The sequence below is a fragment of the Anopheles bellator genome, chromosome 2, assembly GCF_943735745.2.
Source record: "Anopheles bellator chromosome 2, idAnoBellAS_SP24_06.2, whole genome shotgun sequence".
Taxonomy (NCBI): Eukaryota; Metazoa; Arthropoda; class Insecta; order Diptera; family Culicidae; genus Anopheles; species Anopheles bellator.
Window position 1 is genome coordinate 23,934,169 of NC_071286.1, and position 18,835 is coordinate 23,953,003.

General features: G+C 48.1%; 1 protein-coding gene across 1 annotated transcript in view; it reads right to left on the bottom strand.

The window, feature by feature from the left end:
* LOC131210168 (uncharacterized) overlaps positions 1–10,568 on the bottom strand; it is a 42,656-nt gene extending 32,088 nt beyond the window's left edge. Inside the window, 3 exon segments of the mRNA XM_058203375.1 lie at positions 9–339; positions 4,497–4,649; positions 9,937–10,568. Of these exon segments, the coding sequence (XP_058059358.1) occupies positions 9–339; positions 4,497–4,649; positions 9,937–10,429 (977 nt within the window). The 5' untranslated portion in view covers positions 10,430–10,568.
* Positions 10,569–18,835: the final 8,267 nt, after the last annotated feature.

Consider the following 18,835-nt stretch of genomic DNA (forward strand, 5'->3'; position numbering starts at 1 on the left):
CTACTTACTTGCTGAACAGTCGCAAAACGACGCAGATGATGATGAACATGACGGCCATCGCCACCAGGACACCAATCATGGCCGGGTCGATGTACTTCTCCGGTTCGATCGGCTTGTTCATCGGGGCTACATTGGGCGGAAAAAGGAAACAGCGTAAGTGAAGCTCCCGTCGCTCGCGCAAAGGTGGCCACTACCTACCGCGACACTCGACACTGCCGTCCGGCTTGAAGAAGGGATTCATTTCGAAGAGGCACACGCAGCGTCCATCGCGACATTCCGTCTGCTCGGTCACTGCTTCGCACTGTTCGCTGAAGAAGCATGTTTCGTTCACTTGGCGCTCTGGAAGAGGTTTGAAGTTAAATGTTAAAAATAAATTGGCTAAAAATGGAGGCTAAAAGGAAGTGACACTGTGAGCCGTAAGGACTAGCGACTAGCGACGCACATAAAATGTCATTTTTTTGCGAGGCCTACTTCATCCGACACAGGACCCCCAACGCACGCGGCCTACTTCGTGGTAGCGCCTTTACAAGGAGCGTAGAAGTCCGGACGATACTTGTTGGTTTAAGCAGGGTCATGGAAAACCATCAACAATGCTAACAGGAACTGGACGGCACGACCCCCGGGGGGGGCTGAATTTCCGATTTAGGTTAACATGCTGCTGCTGAATTGACAATTTATGCGCCCCAAGGACGGGCGAAGACCTACTTAGGCCTGCTGTGCCAGACACTGGCCACCCTGCGGTGTCAGCTTATTGACAGGATTGTTTACTTTAGCGTGGCCTCGCGGCAGGGAAGAAATGGCAAGAGTCCGGCAGCTTAACGTTGAGCTTAATGTTTTCTAATCGTCCTTGCCCCGACCGCGTGCGTCCTGATGGCATTGCCACAAGGTTCAAATGTTACTTAAAGATGGTTACATTTTCTATGCCTTCGAGTGAACTCCTGACGTTTTAAATGAGCCTCCGACCAAATGGAAGGCGTTTTCATGATGGCGGATCGATTGAAAACGTCATCAATCAAAGGGAAGGAAACAAACGAGACAAAAACCGGGCTAATTGTTTACCCTAACTTGCTGCACCTCGCCGACGCGGTCTTGATTGACACAATCAATTTCACTCGATTCGAGTGCCGGATCCCGGTGCCTGCCCCGTAAAGTAAACTCGTTTACCAGCCGAACGGCTTATTCATCGGATGGACTAACTTTGTTTGACGTTTTACTTGCCGCTTCAGCCGAACGGCTCTGCCAGATTCGGCTCTCCGAACTTTAGTGGCCTTCTGTGGCTTTTTTCCCCGTTCTGTGGGGCGTGATGTTACGATCAGTGTCACGACATCGATATCACGAAGCCATCCGACGCCGATTCGTAATGGCTCCGGCACGTCGGATAAGGCGGACATCAGCCCGTTCGATGCATCTAATATTACCCACACCTCACGTACCAGTCTCTGCGGCGCGAAGTTCGGCGTATCTGCTGTCTCGTTAACGAGTTACGTCAGTTGATCGGGGGCATGGGGAATTAATTAGTTTCTTATAATCTTGTCTCGTGTTAATTTCGTGTTACGCCGTTACGCGTACGCTACGTACGTTGGTTCGCCAGTACCACAGAGGCTATCAAAAGTGTATTATTTTTCGGCTCTACCATAGACACTTTCCATCACGGAATGTTAACGAATTTAAATAAAACTGTCGCTATAAAAATGAAATGTTATAATACGACACCTATTCGTAAGCTTTCTGTAAATATTTTTTTTATTTTAATGATTAGTAAAAAGGTTATGAGTCGATCGGTTCCAAACTTCCACTGTTTAAAGTTTTTTAAGAGAAAATTTAAATATAGAACAAAACAAAATTTGTTTTTCCATAGAATCTAGACACAACGAAAATTAACCGCATCGGGAGCTATGGATAGTTGGGAAAACTAAAAAAAACCGACAGCCGATTGGCTCGTGGCTCGGGTATTACAATGGGGTGTTCATTGAATAATGCGCCGGAAAATATGTCACCACACGTACCACGGGCTTTCACTAACCGCAGTGATGAGCGGAATTCGGGATCGGATTATGGTTAGTGATTTTTGGGTGAGCCAGCAACCCCCTGGTTCCCCCGTGCGAACCATGTCAATCATGGCCGTTTGCTGAGCTGTGCGAAACGGCGAGCCACCGGACGTGGAACCGTAATCCGTCGCTCATGTTTAATATGCTGTGATGAAATATTCATTTTTCAAGCGGGATTTACACACCCGGAACCGGGCACCAGCCACAGGATGTGTCAATCTTGCTAAGGCGCCCACGGGCCGAAGCACACAGGAAGCTCGGTGGATATCGGCGCTCTTCAACCGTGTGATTCGCAGTTGTCGAACGCAGCTCCGCACACAGACTGTGGGTTCAGGGACTCATTTCTTGGGTTTTTATCACATACCTTTTGCATTTCATTATACTGTTCCCTGTTCCGGACAGATTAACCAGGACGGGTTTGGTGCATTTTTTAAAGTACAACCAAAGTTATCGCCCAACGTCGAATAAGAAACATAAATCGTGATGCAGCACAAAGCTTCGGCGTAACTGCTTAGCTAAGCACTGCTAGTGGCCATAATCAATCGCGCTGACAGGCGTGGGAGACCACGCCGTACGGTGGAAAAATATCTTTTGACATGACACATGGTTTATGGAAAAAGTTTGCGCACCCGATGACGGTGCCATTTATGGCGATAATGCCACGTATCGATGCATATCCGCCTCGGCTGACGTGTATTGGCGTTCACCGGAACCACGCCCGGCTTCTCCGTGAGATGAATCCGTTGCACCGTGAAAGGGATTAAAGCTCGGACGGTCCACGGTGGCGTCGTTTACGCTTCCGCGAACTACACGCAACCTTGTGTTGTATTATTCAGAATGGACTCAAAATGTCCAACCAGAGCGGAAGTGATGGCCATGATAAACAAGTGTATCGCCTGCTACCAAAGTGACAACTTACTCTACGTACAACGCGGATGTGCGCCGTGTCGCTGCGTAAACGCCATCCAGTCGGTGTGCTATTTATCATCCCGCGCATCCCTTGCACTTACTGGATATTGTACCTGTCACGAACGGGACCCAATGGATTCTTTTCTTCGACAACGCGATCGTGAAATCGAATCGGACAGGAATCGGGGCGCGCACACAGGACAGGACAGGACAGCATCACTGAGGCGAGGGCCGAGCCAGGTTCTTCCATTCGCGGTCGGCGGCCACTCTGAGTGCGGTGACAACGTTTTCCCGCCCACCCGGTCGATCGGTGAACACGACACCCGACCGGAAAACCGGAATATCCTTATTTGACGGCACCGATTATGATAAATGGTGCTTGAAATTGGAGACACCCACAAGCAGCACCAGCGCAGGAATGGGGTTACAATCGAACCTTTTTCGTCCCGGATTTTTTTTTTTGGTTCGGTTTGGACGTTTCACATGCATCGAAAACTGACACTAATGGATATAGGAGTAGCATGAATTCATCATGTGGCGTCGCTCCCACGTGGTAAGCGTTCATGGGAAGATATCGCGCGGGAATTGATTCGATTATAAATATGCACCGCGCATCCTGATCCCATCCTGAAGCGATGGCCAAACTGTGAAATATCTCAAATCAATTAGCATGTTTTCCCGTTTGATCACTTTTATGTCTTTTAGAACGCAACGTTGAGGAATTCCGAAACCCCAAGGGGTTCCATCAGGGGTTCAATAGTTTCACCAAACTGTACCGTGAAGCTCCGAAGCCGCGGGTCACTGTCATAATAAGGGCGAACGGTATCGGTGGGTTGAATATTGAATGATCTTCGCAAATTTCTAATCAGCTGGGAGTTTGATTTCGGATGGGCAATTTCGCCCTACAATGCACCGGCAGAGAAAATGAGATTCTCTCCATTATAACCGCTGGGGCGTCATGAGCGGAGTAATGCGAAGCCCTCACTGTCGTTCCATTTGTCGATTATGTCTCACAGGCTTCGATTAATAATCATTTAACCCGTTAGTCTGGCGTTAGTTAGTTCCCCGAAATAAAATTAGGCCCAAGACTTATTTGGAGGCTGACGGCGCTATAATCGGTTGATACATTATTCATAAATCGAATAACTATCAAATATCAAACACGAGTAAGTGTATTTTACTTAAAATTCAGCACGAATTGCGAGATGATTTTTCATTCCAATCGGTGATGGCTCGTGATCCTTTCTCCAACCACCGGCGGTTGCGGTTGGGGCACAGGGGCGCTGAACGAAACAATGCTGCTACTATTTAACCGCTAGTGTGGCTTAGGTAATTAAAATTCAATGCATAATTTGTGCCGCTTAATTAGTAACGGTTAATTATAAATGCCGCAGCAAACGGTTCACGTGTGGCTGCAGGGCTCCACCAGGGAGTCTCGGAGACTCAGCGACGGCGGCCCCAGCTGTGCCGTTTGTGAAAAGCGGAATTTGGATAATTAATAATTCTAAATCTCTTCCCCATCCGGCCCGCGATACTTACTTTTGCCGCATTTGTCGATGTGGTTCGTTGCTGGTAAATCGACAGTACACTGACATGTGTGCTTCTTCGGATCGCAAAAGGATCCGGCGAAGCCACACTCAGTGGTGCTCTCGCATTTATCACCAAACTTTTTTTGACCACGGGCTGTCGCATCTGTCGGTGAAGGAAAGAAGGAAGCAGACGGAAAGCAATTAGAAAATTATTATTTAAGGAGTAGGAAATGATTTCAACAGGAAACAAAACGCAAACGACTCGGACGACACACTTAATCATTGTCAACGATGATGTGCATCTTAATAACTCATTCCGTTAGTCGTTACCGCCGCCAACCCTAACGATGGCACAAAGTAGAGCAATAATGGCACTGGCCGATGACCACCATTACTCCAGGCCAAGGGGGGAATCTGATACGCCGGCAGCATCTCCTGAAAATGATCGTGCTCTCGTATGTGTGGCCATTTCTATGTTCTCCGCGGCAGCATGCTCGACGGTGTGAGGAAAGACAGATTGTTGGCAGCGAGCGAACGAACTCATACACAATAGTGACGGAAACACGATTGTCACTAGTTTTGCATCATAGAGTCGTTCGGCAACTCCGCACTCCTGTTACGGGACGATATAAAAGGGCTTTTACCGTTTCTTTGTCGCTCGCGTTCGCTATCACCAACGTAGAAAACCGAAAAAAAGAAACAAATAATAATGAAAGTAAAACATAGATAAATAAATCATTCACAAACTTGTTGGAGTGTAAAAATAAAAACTATTTTCAAAATGCATAAAACTATTATATCATTTATAGAATGTCCTCTAGGCTGCCATGTTTTTGAAACAGACATTATGTGGAGATGACAAGACTTCAAACCTAAAAATTTAACCCGTCGCATGAAACACCGGGCGCCTCCATCGGTAAGCACCAGGCGCCTCCATCTGAGAATCATCCGCTGCGCTTCCAGCGCCCAAACTTATTTCATAATTGTTCGTACAGTTTGATTGATTCACTCGGCGACGTACCAACCCCCTGCACGAGAATGCAGAAACAACGTAACGATGGCTGAAATTCTAATGAAATACATAAACGCATAGTGTATCCTACGGAAAGTGCGCCGTGAAGAACGATGATAAAATGTAGAGCATTCTCTCAAGCTGTTTGAAACCCCTTGAAATGAAGTGCCCTTCCTTCCAGTCATCATCGCGCTCGAGTCCTCTGCCGTGTTGGGTCGCCAACACAGCGTAAATAGCAAAGAGGTCGGTTTCTAGACTCCGTTTAGTAGCGACCACAGCCACAGCGTTCAACAGCGAGAACATAAAGAAAACATACTTCTCTAAGCGAGCGCGACGCTCTCCGTACTTGTTTCGCTAACAAACCACATCAAGTGCGCTTGTTCTCAGGCAAGCAATCTAACGTAATATCGTTCGCCACTAACCGAACAACGTGCTCAAAAAGCGCTACAAATGACACGGCGCCCACGTGAAAGCCTTTATGCAGGTGTTTTATTCTGCGGCCGCCCTATCCAAGGCTTACGGTGCATTCTTTTTTTATGATGCGTGTGTACACTCCATGCTGCTTTTCTGCAAAGCAAGATCCCACGAAGGATTTAAGAACGAACTCAATATCAAACATTGTTGAGAAATTAAACGCTCCCATTAGGTCCTAAGGATTGGTAGCCCTAACCGGGTGGTCAATCTAGCAATGCGTCGCAATCGCTTTGCTAGCCAGTTCAAAGAAAGCACAAAGCAGTGGTTTTAAAAGCCAAGGATTCTAACCGAGGATTTCGATGTTGTTAATATATGACCACACTTTGCGGGACAGCCCTCACACTGGCGAACGGCGAAAGGACACTCTGCGCCTTACCGACGGTACTACGGCCACCGTTGAGGCGACGAGAACTCATAAAACTTGGATGGCTCTGCAAAGGCAGGTCTCCAACAATTTATGTGACCACCTAGACACCATTCAAATATTCATTTCGTTCAACAGAGCCGGCCGGCACAGCCCTCTGCCCGACGGTGTTGCTATCCTGACGCCAGCCTGATTGGGAGAGTTCTGTAAGAGCCCGGGAACAAATCATCGGCACCGAAAGTGTCCCACGCCCAAACTCCCAAAGTCCCACCGGAACAGGCGTGGCGAAGATTAAGTAAGATCGGTCGGTCGGTCGGTCGGTGCCGGTTACCAAGCTGGCCGACAATGGTTTCGATTCCGGTTCCATCTTTAGTTGAAAAACATATCCAACCGCAAAGGATCAATGCCGCTTTAATGGGGGCGGTTTTGTTTAAATTGCGGTTAAATCGTTCCAGAACCACCGCAAGGACTCATCGGAACGGTGGCAAAAGCCTTTGTTTACTTCTGATGATTAGTCCACGGTAGACGCCCGAAAACTGTGAAAAGAAAAATCTTCCCCCAACACGCACGCCGATCGTCTTTCCGGGTCGCAATTAACGAAGAACGGCTTACGTTCGGCCAAGAAAGCGCCCTACTGGCACTTGGCTCGCTAAATATTTGAACATTGTTAAAAGAAACAATAATAATCCCAAGTGTAGGGTGCGCCCGACGCCAGGGTAAGCACATTAAAGGTGAAAAAAGAAAAACGGAACAGCCCAGCGCTGTGGCCGTAATCTCATGTAAATTTCATTTCTCCAACCCGACGTCCGTTTTGGGGTGAAAATTGGAGGCAATCGTGAAACGTTCCGCTATAAATGGGCGCCCCCGACGCCGGTGCGAAGATCCGAAGGCCGGCTCAGGTATCGGTAAAAGCACCTCGACCCCCGGCAATCGTCGGCAGAGTTGTGTATCCTTTTTGTCGGGTGTTGTTATCCCGACACGTGGCTTTGGAGGCGCTAAAAATGGCAACGCGGGTGTGGCATCGGCCGGAATCACTGACACGTGCCTAATTCCGATATCCGTGCCACACCGCAGGAAGAGAACGCCAGGAAACACACGGGCAGCGTAGTTGGCTGGCCCTTTTTCGGCGTTGCTCGTGTAGCGGAGTCCCCCTTCGGACCCTTTTAAGATGCCGCACGCTGCGCGGCGTAAGAGGCAAACTCAATCTGGCAAAGTGTTAAGCCGTTTCTGGCCGGCACGGCACGTTGTTTTTGGGGCCGGATGCATGTTCCGGTTTTTAACTGCTGCCTCCGAGCACACGTTGCCCAGGGCGGATCAAACATTTATAAACGATAAACCGTCCGCACGCCCGACTTCCCGATCTCGAGTGCCCGGAAACGTATGCCACAGTTGAATGAGCAACCGAGGAAAAATAACACCGGCTGATGAAGAAAGGTTGGATCCGATTAAGCCACAGGGCCGAATAAGCCGATGTTCCGAGGTCCACCAAGGGGCGCTATGAACTGGGCTTAAGGAGCGAGATTTTACACCAGATAAAATATGCAACTAATAACCGAAAAAAGAAACCAGGATTACTGGAGGGCGCGCAAAATCACTTTAAAATATGCACACGGTAGAAAATCGATAGCCAAGAGAGGTTGCACCGAAGCAAACACGCCACCCAGTCCGGGGGGAGGACAATCCTTCGACCGGATGTGGTGCAATTTGCAGAAGATAATCTGCCGGTAATTAAGTTTACGTCGCCAGCAGAATGGAGCCAGTAATCGGGGGAGAGACCACCGTGTGCCCGCTCGCCCGTCGTTTGCAGGCGGACTATTTCCCAGAAGTCCCAGCAAAGGTCCCAGGGGACGGGCAACGTTCACGAGATAAGATTTCAATTCCTGTTTTTCGTGGTCGCCCGTAATCTATGGCGTTCGATGGCTGCGGAATTACAATAATTATGATCGATTTATTTCGCTCGCTCGCTGGCATAAAACGTGATCAACACACGATTCCGGAAGCCACGAAGCCGAGGCTAATGACAGGCTATTACAGGCGATGGCACACGTTGAACGGGACCACATCATCGGCGGCGTGATAAATTCCGCCAATCGCGTCCGACCTTTTTACGACACGTTCCGCTCGACCATTTCCGGCAGCGTTCGCCAATTGGCCGAACGTCGATCGAAACACCGTTCCCGGCGCTTCCGGCGTTTATAGGCCGACCGAGGACCGACCTCTAATTAAGATGCAAAATATTTTTCAAACCGCGCGATTAACGAGGAAATTTTCCATCGGGGGGTTTTCCGGGGAAAATTTTAAATTACAACGCACCGCCAGTACGGAAAAACAGAGGGATCTCAGTGGGGAGCGAAATTGGAAATTGGGCTCGGGTGTCTTGGGTGTGATGAAAATTTATGTCCTCGCAAGTGACCCCCCGCCCAGAGGTATGTTATTTAATATTTCTAATGAATTTTCCCGGTCGGTCGTCATCGACCACAGGCGCACCGATAGCTAAACCGATTTATGCCCCGTCCGCACCGTCGGCGATCAGAATGGGACAAAAATGGTGCCACAGTTCGCTGATTCGCCGAAACCGAAAGTTGATTAAGCTCGCCACAGCGGTGTAAGCAGTGGTCGGACTTCAAAGGTAAAGGCAGAGACCATAATTGAAACAGTGATTAAATTTAGCAACGGAATCGTAATAAGAAAATCCCTTTCCGCCCGGTTTATGCTTTATGCGGGGGCCATCGGGCGTTGGGCGCTTTAATTGGTTTCATTAGCGCGGAGAAGCGTTAGCCGATATGATTGCCATTTTCTACCGGGGGCAGCAGGGCAGCTATTGGCAGCTTTAAGAACCCAATTCCATTAATATTTGAAACCCCCCAGTCGGACCCCGCGATCCCCAATGGGCACTTGAGTGTAAAATTTAACTTAATTAAAGCGAACACACACTCAACCAAGGGTTGGGTTGATTAATTAGTTAATTAGTGTGTAAAATGGAGAGAAAAAGGCTCGTTGTTAGTTCATCCCTCCCGGGACCCGGTTTGGGATCCTTTGGGGATCCGCAAAAAAAACCGCTACTTGAGGTTACGGACGAACAAATTCGACAGCAAATTGATGGTGGTTATGCTAGCGCCCTCCTTTTTGTGCCCGCGGTTAGCAAAGTCGCCCCCCGCCCGAACCACACGATTAATCATAACGGTGCCTCACATCATCCCTGGGTATCACTGGGCGGTGGGAGGCCACCTGTTCTTATGCTACCAAGTGATCGATCCGATGCCACGTTTAATGCTTAAAGCCCGGCCCATTCAACTGCAACCGAGGCTGGCGACGATAATCTGCGTTCAGTGCGGCAGTTTCGCGTCCTCTTTCGTGCTACCTACATCCTAGATTTCCCGGGGGAAATGCGGAAAAAAGGAAGAAACGAAAGAAAAATGGAAAGAAAAAGAAATCATAAATCACAGCAAACATCCCGCGGGGGATTCCCCCGGGAGCGGGCGCATCTTCCCATCACAAGGACCCGCACAACTGCAGGATCCTCCCGATCTGCCCGCCACCGGTAGACGGACGGGGTGTCCATCATTAATCATCAAACCGTTTATGTAGGGGGCTACTTACTGAACGGGGCTGCCTCTCCGGTGCCGACGTTCTCGTTGCTGGACGTGGTCCACACCTCCTCGGTGGGCGGCACGGTGGCGCTGGGGGCCACCCCGATCACCTCGTCGGCCAGGACCCCGCCCGTGAGGCGCGCGAGCTCGCCGCAGAAAACAATCAACAGCAGCCCGACGGCGGCGACCGGGACGCCAACGGAAACGCTCGAAAGGAAGCGACCGGAAGCAACCGAAGATGGCCACCGACGGCCCGCCATCTCGGTGCGGCGGCTGGCGATGGTGGTGGTGTTGGTGGTGTCGATGGTTGCGCCGGTGGTGGCCAACGCAATCGGTGCTCGACGACTACTGCTACGATGGTGGCTGGTGGTGGTGGTGGTGGTGGCTCTGCTGCTGCTCCTGGAACCCGTCGTGCCCTCTGGCCCTCGTGGCGGCCGCGGCACGAACCTCGCCTGCGTCGTCCTCGCTGTCGGGGGCTCGCGGGCCCTCACACGCTTGCTCATAGTTGCCGCTCTATCTCCTCATCCATAGCGGATCGTGCCTCCGTGCCGGATGGCTTGTTTGGATATCGTTTTGGCGCGTTATTTGCGTTCCCCGCTCCTTCTCGTGCGCGTCCCGAGCAGTTGGTCCAAACGGTTTCTAAGGCTTGCGACAAAAGTCGCTCTCAAGACGCTCTATGTCGAGGACGGGGCGCGATATTTGCGAATGAAGAGGATTAACGAGATATTTTCCCAACTTTTGTGAGTGCTTCGGCATTCGTCGCTGCAACAGGCTCGGGCGATGGCTCAGAATCGCATCCAGCTTTCCATTTCCCGACGTCCCGACGGATGGGGCGGTGGTTGCGCGATCCTCCGACTCAGGCTTCCTGTTCTTGAGGGGTCTGGTCGCGTGAGGTTAATCTGTAAGGAACACACCAGAAGAAGCAAGCCAAGCTGTATAATCGGGTAAATACGTCGGAACGTGAGGGGACGCAGTTAAAAGTCATAAGCAAAATAATGCTCGCATCGCTACCGTTCGAAGCTCGCTACCGCTACCGTTTGGGCGCTTTCGTCACCTCTACGCCGTCCAAAAATGTTCCTAATGAATATACACAGGCCGCCCAATGGTCTGCTGCCCCATAAGGTGCGTGCCCACGGTGGATTCTACAGAAACGAAACACTCAGCAGCTTTTGCCCGGCGAAATTGGGACCCAGCACGCAACGACGCAACGCCCGCGTGGCACGTGGGCTGATCCATTTGCTGTGCAACGGCTTTTCGCAGGCCGCACCACACAGGCATAGGATTACTGTTCGTTTTCTGTTTAAAATTTGTTTTGTTAATGAAACTGTAAAATGCTGGCCGATATGATGTGGCCCAAGTAACGCTTCGACTTCGGCTAGTAATCCGCGCCGCGTTCCGGCGCGCATTCGATTAGGGGAGCCGGGCGACGAACAAGTTCTGAGACTCTAAGAGCTTATTTTTTAAATAATATTTTGTCGAACCAATTGCTTAACGTGTGCTGATTGAGTATTGAGTATTCTTCGCAGCTGGAATCGTAGCTTTTGCTTCTGAGCTTCCCATTGCCAGATGCGAAGGCTTCAGCAACAAGCATCACAGATCCTGGATGTTGTCAAAAAGCTTATAAGTATCTCTAGAATAGTTTGTTCAACTAAAGAAACATAGGATAAAATAACTCAATGCCAAGTGGGATAACATATAATTTAAATAGATTTAAATCGAAACATTTTCATTTCAATCATTTTGATACCTTAGACTTATCAAATAGCTGCAATCTCAATGCGAAATATCACTGTACTCTTATGGAATCAAACGTTATATAATTTATGTCTAATAAAGTTCAAATAAAAAAAAACGGAAAAAACATAAACCAGTGCCTAAATAACCATGACTGGTAGTTCCTGGCGCAACCAGGACCATTTTAAATACGGCCCGGTCCGTTCTTCTAAGATAATAAAAACAGACCACTAGTGATTAACTAGGCAGAATAGTAATTAAGCATTAATTCTAGTCCATATTGTAGTTCCGATGATAAAACGAAAAGGTGGTTTAAAATAAAATAACAAGGCTCTTGAAGGTCTGGAAAGCCGAGCTGTACATTACGGCGTCATGTACGAATCTGAGAACTTATTTATCGCATTGCGCTTAGTGGCGACTCCTTCAATGAACCATCCCTGTTGGATATTGACTAAACCAAGTAGGCCCTTGTTGATGGAATGATTTTTGCAATCTACCATCGCTCTAGAAGACACTGAAACTTCAAAGTGGCAGATGTCGCTTGCTCTGATTTCTGCCGGGAAAACAATGCATTCCCATGGTGCATTCTCAACAATGCAGCATACTCAGCCGAAACGGAAAGAATGTGTGGTTTGTCTATGAATACCGCATTCGGAGTAGTGGCTGAAACAAAACGCAACCTGCTGGCGACAATTGTCGCCAATCCCTTAGTGTTCCGTTTTGTTCCCATTTTGGTTCCCACTCGCAGCCATCACGGTCGCGTTCGCCATTTGGCGCGACGGAAGTAGACAGTAAGGAATGAATATTTCACATTTGTCGTCACGTGCACCACGTGGGGGGATGTGGGCAGCACGCCGAGAATCGCGCCCAGCTACGGCGGAATGGCCCCGCAGCCCCATCGGCAATTTTCCCAGCATTTTGTCGGGTGCTTTTTTGAGAAAACTGTCACTCCACTGACAGCACTGTCAGCGTGTGTCAGTTAAAACAACATTGTAACTCGCGGGCCTAGTCTATGCCATTCGGCACCGCGGCACTGCGCTGGCACTGGATGCAGAAACGGTGGCTCCGAATTTGGTATTCATGAAAAGCAAACAAATAAAGTGGTCTCACCTCCTGAGCCGTACGAGTCTGGGGCCGCTCCTTGAGGCTGTGCCATCCTCGGGGAGCTTTTGTGATGGTAAGAGCCTTCAGCTCAAACAGGACGGAGTGGCCTCATGCGAGCACGAGCGGACAATGTCCCGGTGCCCGAGTGTCTTCTGCATCCGCAAGGTAGAGAAGGACTCCCTCGCGGGTCTCTTCTCGACGCGGCCCACAAGGATGAAGATTAGTAAATTGAATTGAGAGTGAGCAGTAAGTTTAGCTTTCGAGAGTTGTCATGTCATTCCCAACTTTAGCGTCTAGCTTCCCGTCCACTAAAACCGGCCGAAATCTAAGCTGCGGAATGTACCAAGGCAGCCCATCGGTTCGTTTCGGGAGGGCAGCACTTTGATCTTTTCTCTAGCAGCCCTGGCATCGGCATTTCATCCGCCGACGAACCCCGCTGACCTTTGGCATCTTCGTGGAGACTTCAGGTCGTGCATAAAAATGGTTTCTGAAATGTGTTTGGAAGCGCTGTGAACGGTAGAAGGGCATAAGTTAAGTGATTCCGACGCTCTCGCCGTGCTGATGCCAGCGGTTCTTTAATCGTTTTCGACCTGACGGCTCACAACAAGCAAAGTACTTGGGGAAATATTTTTTGTTGTTGTGCATTTGCATCACAAAAGCTACACACAATTCGGAGCACAATTATGAAAATGAAGGCGTCACGGGGCGTTACTTTTCCATGTAAATTCAGGTTTTGAGATGAAACATCCTAAATAAATGGAGTTACACAGCATCAAGGCGTGTAGCTTCACCGTTCAACTTACTATTCATTTTCGGCTGAGTTCGTGTTTTTGAATGTGCAAATGCTGTGGTTCGCTTACGTTGCGTTCACATGAACTGCGTTGGTCTTCACTATTTTACTAAATTTTCTGCATCGACATTTTTTACTCGTAAAGAATTAACTAAACAGAATAAGAAACTGTGATGATTGTACAGTGATGACCTCTTGTCAAGTGGTACGTGATGTTTTTTATTTAAAACTAGCCGACCTAATAGTGTTTTTTTTGACGTAGTAACAACAATTATTTGTTTGAAAAATCTGTTGTTTTGGTCCAAGGAGTTTTGTTACAATCAGGTTAATTTCAGGTCAAGCTTAGAGATCGAAATGCGTAGTGTTTTGAATGTTCGGTGTATTGTGATTTGGGATTTGATCGATGAACCATGTAGCGCACAATTGTCGTTTGAAAATGATCACTTTGGACACCATTTTGGGCTTTTGAAAATAAAAAGATCCCTCTCGGTTAGGTGATACCACAGTGATATGGAAAGGTGTGCTCATCGGAAAGACCCCTTAAAACTCTGACGGCCACTCAGTCCAGTCAAGTCACGACTCAGTCAAGCAATAGTCTGACGTCTGATTACTGGCGGTCAGCTACGATGGATTCGAGGCCCAATACTCTGCCGGATTGCTTTGATGAAAATCCGGCCCCATGCCTGCCTAAAAATATGATGTTAATAACCCGCGAAAAGGTGAAAAGGAAACGCGTCATTAAATGTTCGGCTTTCCCAATTTCCCACGAACCCAAGAGAAAAAGTAATAAAATCGTAATGGCCGCCGCCCGTATCGTGACGCAGCGATAAAGAAGGAGGAAGCAGCAACAGAAACCAAGCACGAGTTTTGCATCCACATTTAATTAAATTACATTTCACCCGTTTCACTCTAATGTCGAACAATTTTCACCACTTTTCGATATAGCAGCCGACCGTCTATTCCGTCACGCTCGCCACCCGCCCACCGCCGACCACAAAGTTTAGTGACATCTCCGGTGGGTCATGAAAACTTAATTTCATCCAAACCATCCGCGCCCCGCACCGTGCGGTCGCCGCCATAAATCATCACACCCGGACCCACCGTGTATGTGAGATCGGCGCGGACACGCATGTAGCGACGGTAAGCGAAAAGAAAAGGAAACAGTTCAGCCACAAGGGAATTATGCCATGTCGCACCGAAAGTCCACGGGCTGCGCATTTGTTGGCCACCACATCCTGATACATTCCGGCTTTTTCCAGGGGATTTAGTGCGAGACCACTAGCCCCCGGACACGTCACACTCGAAACGTGGACCCCCTTCTTCTTCTGTCCGCTCCGCTTCCTCGCACAGGATAATGATTTTGTACTATGCTCCAGACAGCTCCGGATTTTTGCTGGCCGAATCTTTCTCGCCACGACCACAACAACCAAACTCGAACGTTGGCAGATTCTTCATGCAGCGAAACCACCAAAAAACCAAACGATTTCGGAAGTTCTTAGGTCACCCCCTTCGTGCGGTGCCTTGCGGTTATAGATTTGTGGTGTTGTGAAGGTCCACAGTTTGGTTTTCCCGTTCCGTTTGCCATCGGCCACCCGCGGTTGCTAGGATCCGCAACTAATGCGCCGCTTACTTTCCCGCGGACAAAGAGACCGATGGCACCATTCGGGGAGTTCCTGGAGGGCAAAACCCATGACTCGAGCCCCGCGGTCCCGAATGTGGGCAAAAATGGGTGTTGTGCCTTTAATCCTGCGGTGAGCTCCGACGGCGACGTGTTGCGATCGGGGCCACTGTTTTGGGAGGAGGTCTGGAGCATGGAACGCACGGTGCGGCGGTGACATGCGGGCCAATATTTATGCGGTAGTAGTTTAAAATACTACACCGCTCGCCCATTCACCCACTACCCAACCGGTGGCGGCCGGTGGGTGGCCTTCGGTTCGAAGATTTACATTCCCCGGCAGCCCGCTTACCGATGCGCGCAGTGCTCCCGGAATCGCCGTCCATCTCACCTGCCCGTCCTGCGACGCGGATAATTGGGGGTAATGTCGTGCGCTTGTTTCGGCACGCCACGGCATTAAATCATACGTTGCGCGACCGGCCGGGATTCGTTTCGAGTTCTCCCGTCTTTGTGTGCGGCAAGGAAAGAGGGCTTTTTAAGCAACGAAAGTGCATACCCGAGTGGGACCCGAGGTCGGTGCATCGGGGCTAAAGTTTGAAGCGTCATCCGTTTTTTTTTTATTGTATGACAAATATCGCCACCAAACAAAGAACCGATCCGATAAAGAAGGTGCAGCGACGGCCGGCCAGGGACAACAAGTGATCCGGGGCAACATAAATCTTTTGAAAGCGTTGCCAGCTGTTGGAATTTGATACTCCGTCGCAACATGGTCTTGGAATGGAATGATGCTTTTGTATGAAGTAACTAGCAGGCCCGGCGAACTTTGTTCCGCCCCAAAGGCAATTAGTAAGCAGGTTTTGGATTTTATGTAGTAAATATTTTTTATTATGATTAGCTTTCCTTTTTGTTCAGTTCATCACCTGAACCAGTTGTCACACAACCGGCCATGGTTTCGATTCCCGATACCGGCGTGCCAGAGGGAGTTGGCGCGGGACCAACAACCTCGTCCGTAAAAGCAAACCCTTACAGAAACAATCAGAGATTAACATTGTCTCTGGTTCAGGCTAAGAGCGCTCAGCGTTTGTTGCCCAATAAGAAGAAGAAGAAACATAATACGTAGGAATAACTATAATAAGTTATTCTTCCACTATACTGTGTGTTAGTAAAAAAAAATAATTAAATACCTTGAATGTCGGATTAAATCCTCGTTCATTGATAATCTTTGCCCCAAATGACGTCATTTGGAAACAGCCATTGTAATTTCGAATGTTTTCCAGAAAATGACGTGATTCGGGAGTTTCGGAGTCAGTGGCGGAGTGGCGAAGTCAGTGAAGGCAATTTAACTTTTCCGCTGAGGCAGCACAATCCGGCCGTTTCTCCGGAAAATTTCAACGCATCACACTTATCACAATGAACGTTCATTGACCCAATGCGAACGCTCTTATGCTCGCTGTACTTAGCGATGCAATTGTATCGAAACGCTGCCCGATACAAATCAGCTTCTTCTTCTGCAACAAAAACTGAGCGAATATTCAAATCGGCATCTTGTCGAAAATTATCTACTTGTGCGTTTCTATTTTTCGCTCGCCGATTTCTGTTTGCCAACCGAGTCCTTTCGCGAGCAATTTCTTTTTGTTCTTCAGTCATTTCATTCGCAACACTTCGCATAGTTTTTGCATTACGGCTTTGTCGGGAAAGATTCGACCGTCTTGGTCGCGGCATTGTTAAGGAAATGTATGAGGCACTTGTTATTCACTGTCCGGTATATCACGATACTACGCTGTGTTCGCGGGTTACTTCAATACATTTTGACAGTTATAAAAACGACAGCTAAGTAACAATAACAAATTTCCAAATGTTCGAGAATGTGCGAGAGAGACTGTCAAATCGTCAAAGTAATCGCACGAAAGAGACTCGCGAGAACATACGAAAGAGAGAGACTCGCTGTAAACTCGCTCAACCTTTGCTCGTAGTGACGCTCTCTGTCTGGCCTTTCTCGAGAAGGGAATGAAAACACGCGGTCGTGAGAGAGGGGTGGGGGGGCTTATTTTTGCTTGGGAGGAGGAGACGCTGCATTAGCGAGAAAGAGAGGCCAATAGTTATTTGCTGTTGCGCGCTTTGTCTGCCGCGCTTGCTTGGGGTGAGGGAACGCTGCTTTAGCGAGAAAGAGAAGCCAACAATTGTTTGCTGTTACGCACTCTGTCTGTCTCGTTTCAGTACGAAGAAAAATCATTGTGCAAATTTATTGTGACACGGTCGGAATATAAAAAGTATCCTAAAGCCTTCCTTGAGTTCTAAGCTACCTCCACACCAATTTTCAGCCAGATCGGTTCAGTCGTTCTTGAGTTATGAATTGTGTAACCTTTAGGCGACTTTCTTTTATATATATAGACTAGATATGGAATGTGCATATGCACATATGTGTCTGTGGTGTGTGCAGAAGCCCGCCATACGAGGGGGACTTGAAAACTCCTTCCTAACAAAGATGTAAGACACTTTTTCTGAATTCAATTTATTCTTTTTCATCATAGTAACCTTGTAACTCTACGCATTTCTGCCAGCGATGCTCCCATCTTTGCAACATGTGCAAATGGTACTGGGAAAAGAAGTTCTATTAATTTTCAAATAATTGTTCACGATCTCTCTCCTCCGAGCGTAATTTTCAGATCAGGGATCAAAATGGAGTTACATGGAGCTAGAGCTGATGATGACAGATGATAGATCTGAGCAGATAGCAAAGTAGTTGAAACAGTAGTTCGCCGATTTTTATCATGGCAACCACTAGGCAACGTGATGGCAACGTGAGTAAACGCGGTAGCCATCGCTTGGACAGCTTTCTCATATATTAAAGATAATTTAATATTTGGCACATTTTTTGACTTGTTTTGAACATCTGTTATCTACCTCAGTTAATTCAACGGTCGGCAAGCAAAATTTGATGAACTTTGGCGCTGTTATTGCCACTAGTTCCTGTTTTTGGACATTCCGATCGTCTGTTATGTCCCCAAACTGTTACGGCCACGTTTACTCAGCTGACATTCGATTTTGCCCATTTTCACAAAACATTGACATCAACTCACTCAAATAGTTACTACACGAAAAACGCAAGTCCAAAAATTCACTAGCTTACGTTTACTAGTTTTGCCATCTTCATGTTGATTTCGGAAACTTTTCACTCCGATTCAGAAGAACGAATTTTTGCATCAGAAATTTACCGAACGTGAGGGGTCACAAAATTGTGATGGAGGCTCACTTGATGGTCAGTCAAAATCATTGAACAGTTGATTGAACGGTTGAGTTCAGCATAACAGAATTATGGAAAGAAAGTAAAATAGTATACTTTCGTTGAAACATTGGCAATCATTCGTATTTTCATTACTCCTTTCTATCCTTAAATCTTCCGAAGTCCTAAGTAGTTCAGACTGTTGGACATTATAACCCCTTTTACACGTTTTTAATTTTTCACAATGTAAATTATTTATGTCCAGACAGCATACCAATGCGACCGGAACGATTTTCGAGGGCAACACCGAACCGTTCCAAGAGCTTTCGCTATTCGTAATCGCCACCACAAATCATCCGCCCGTTGCGGGAACGGAAGCGTAAACAAAGCGGACAGCAGACCACCGAGCACCGCCTGGATGTGGCCAAACAATCTGCCAGAAA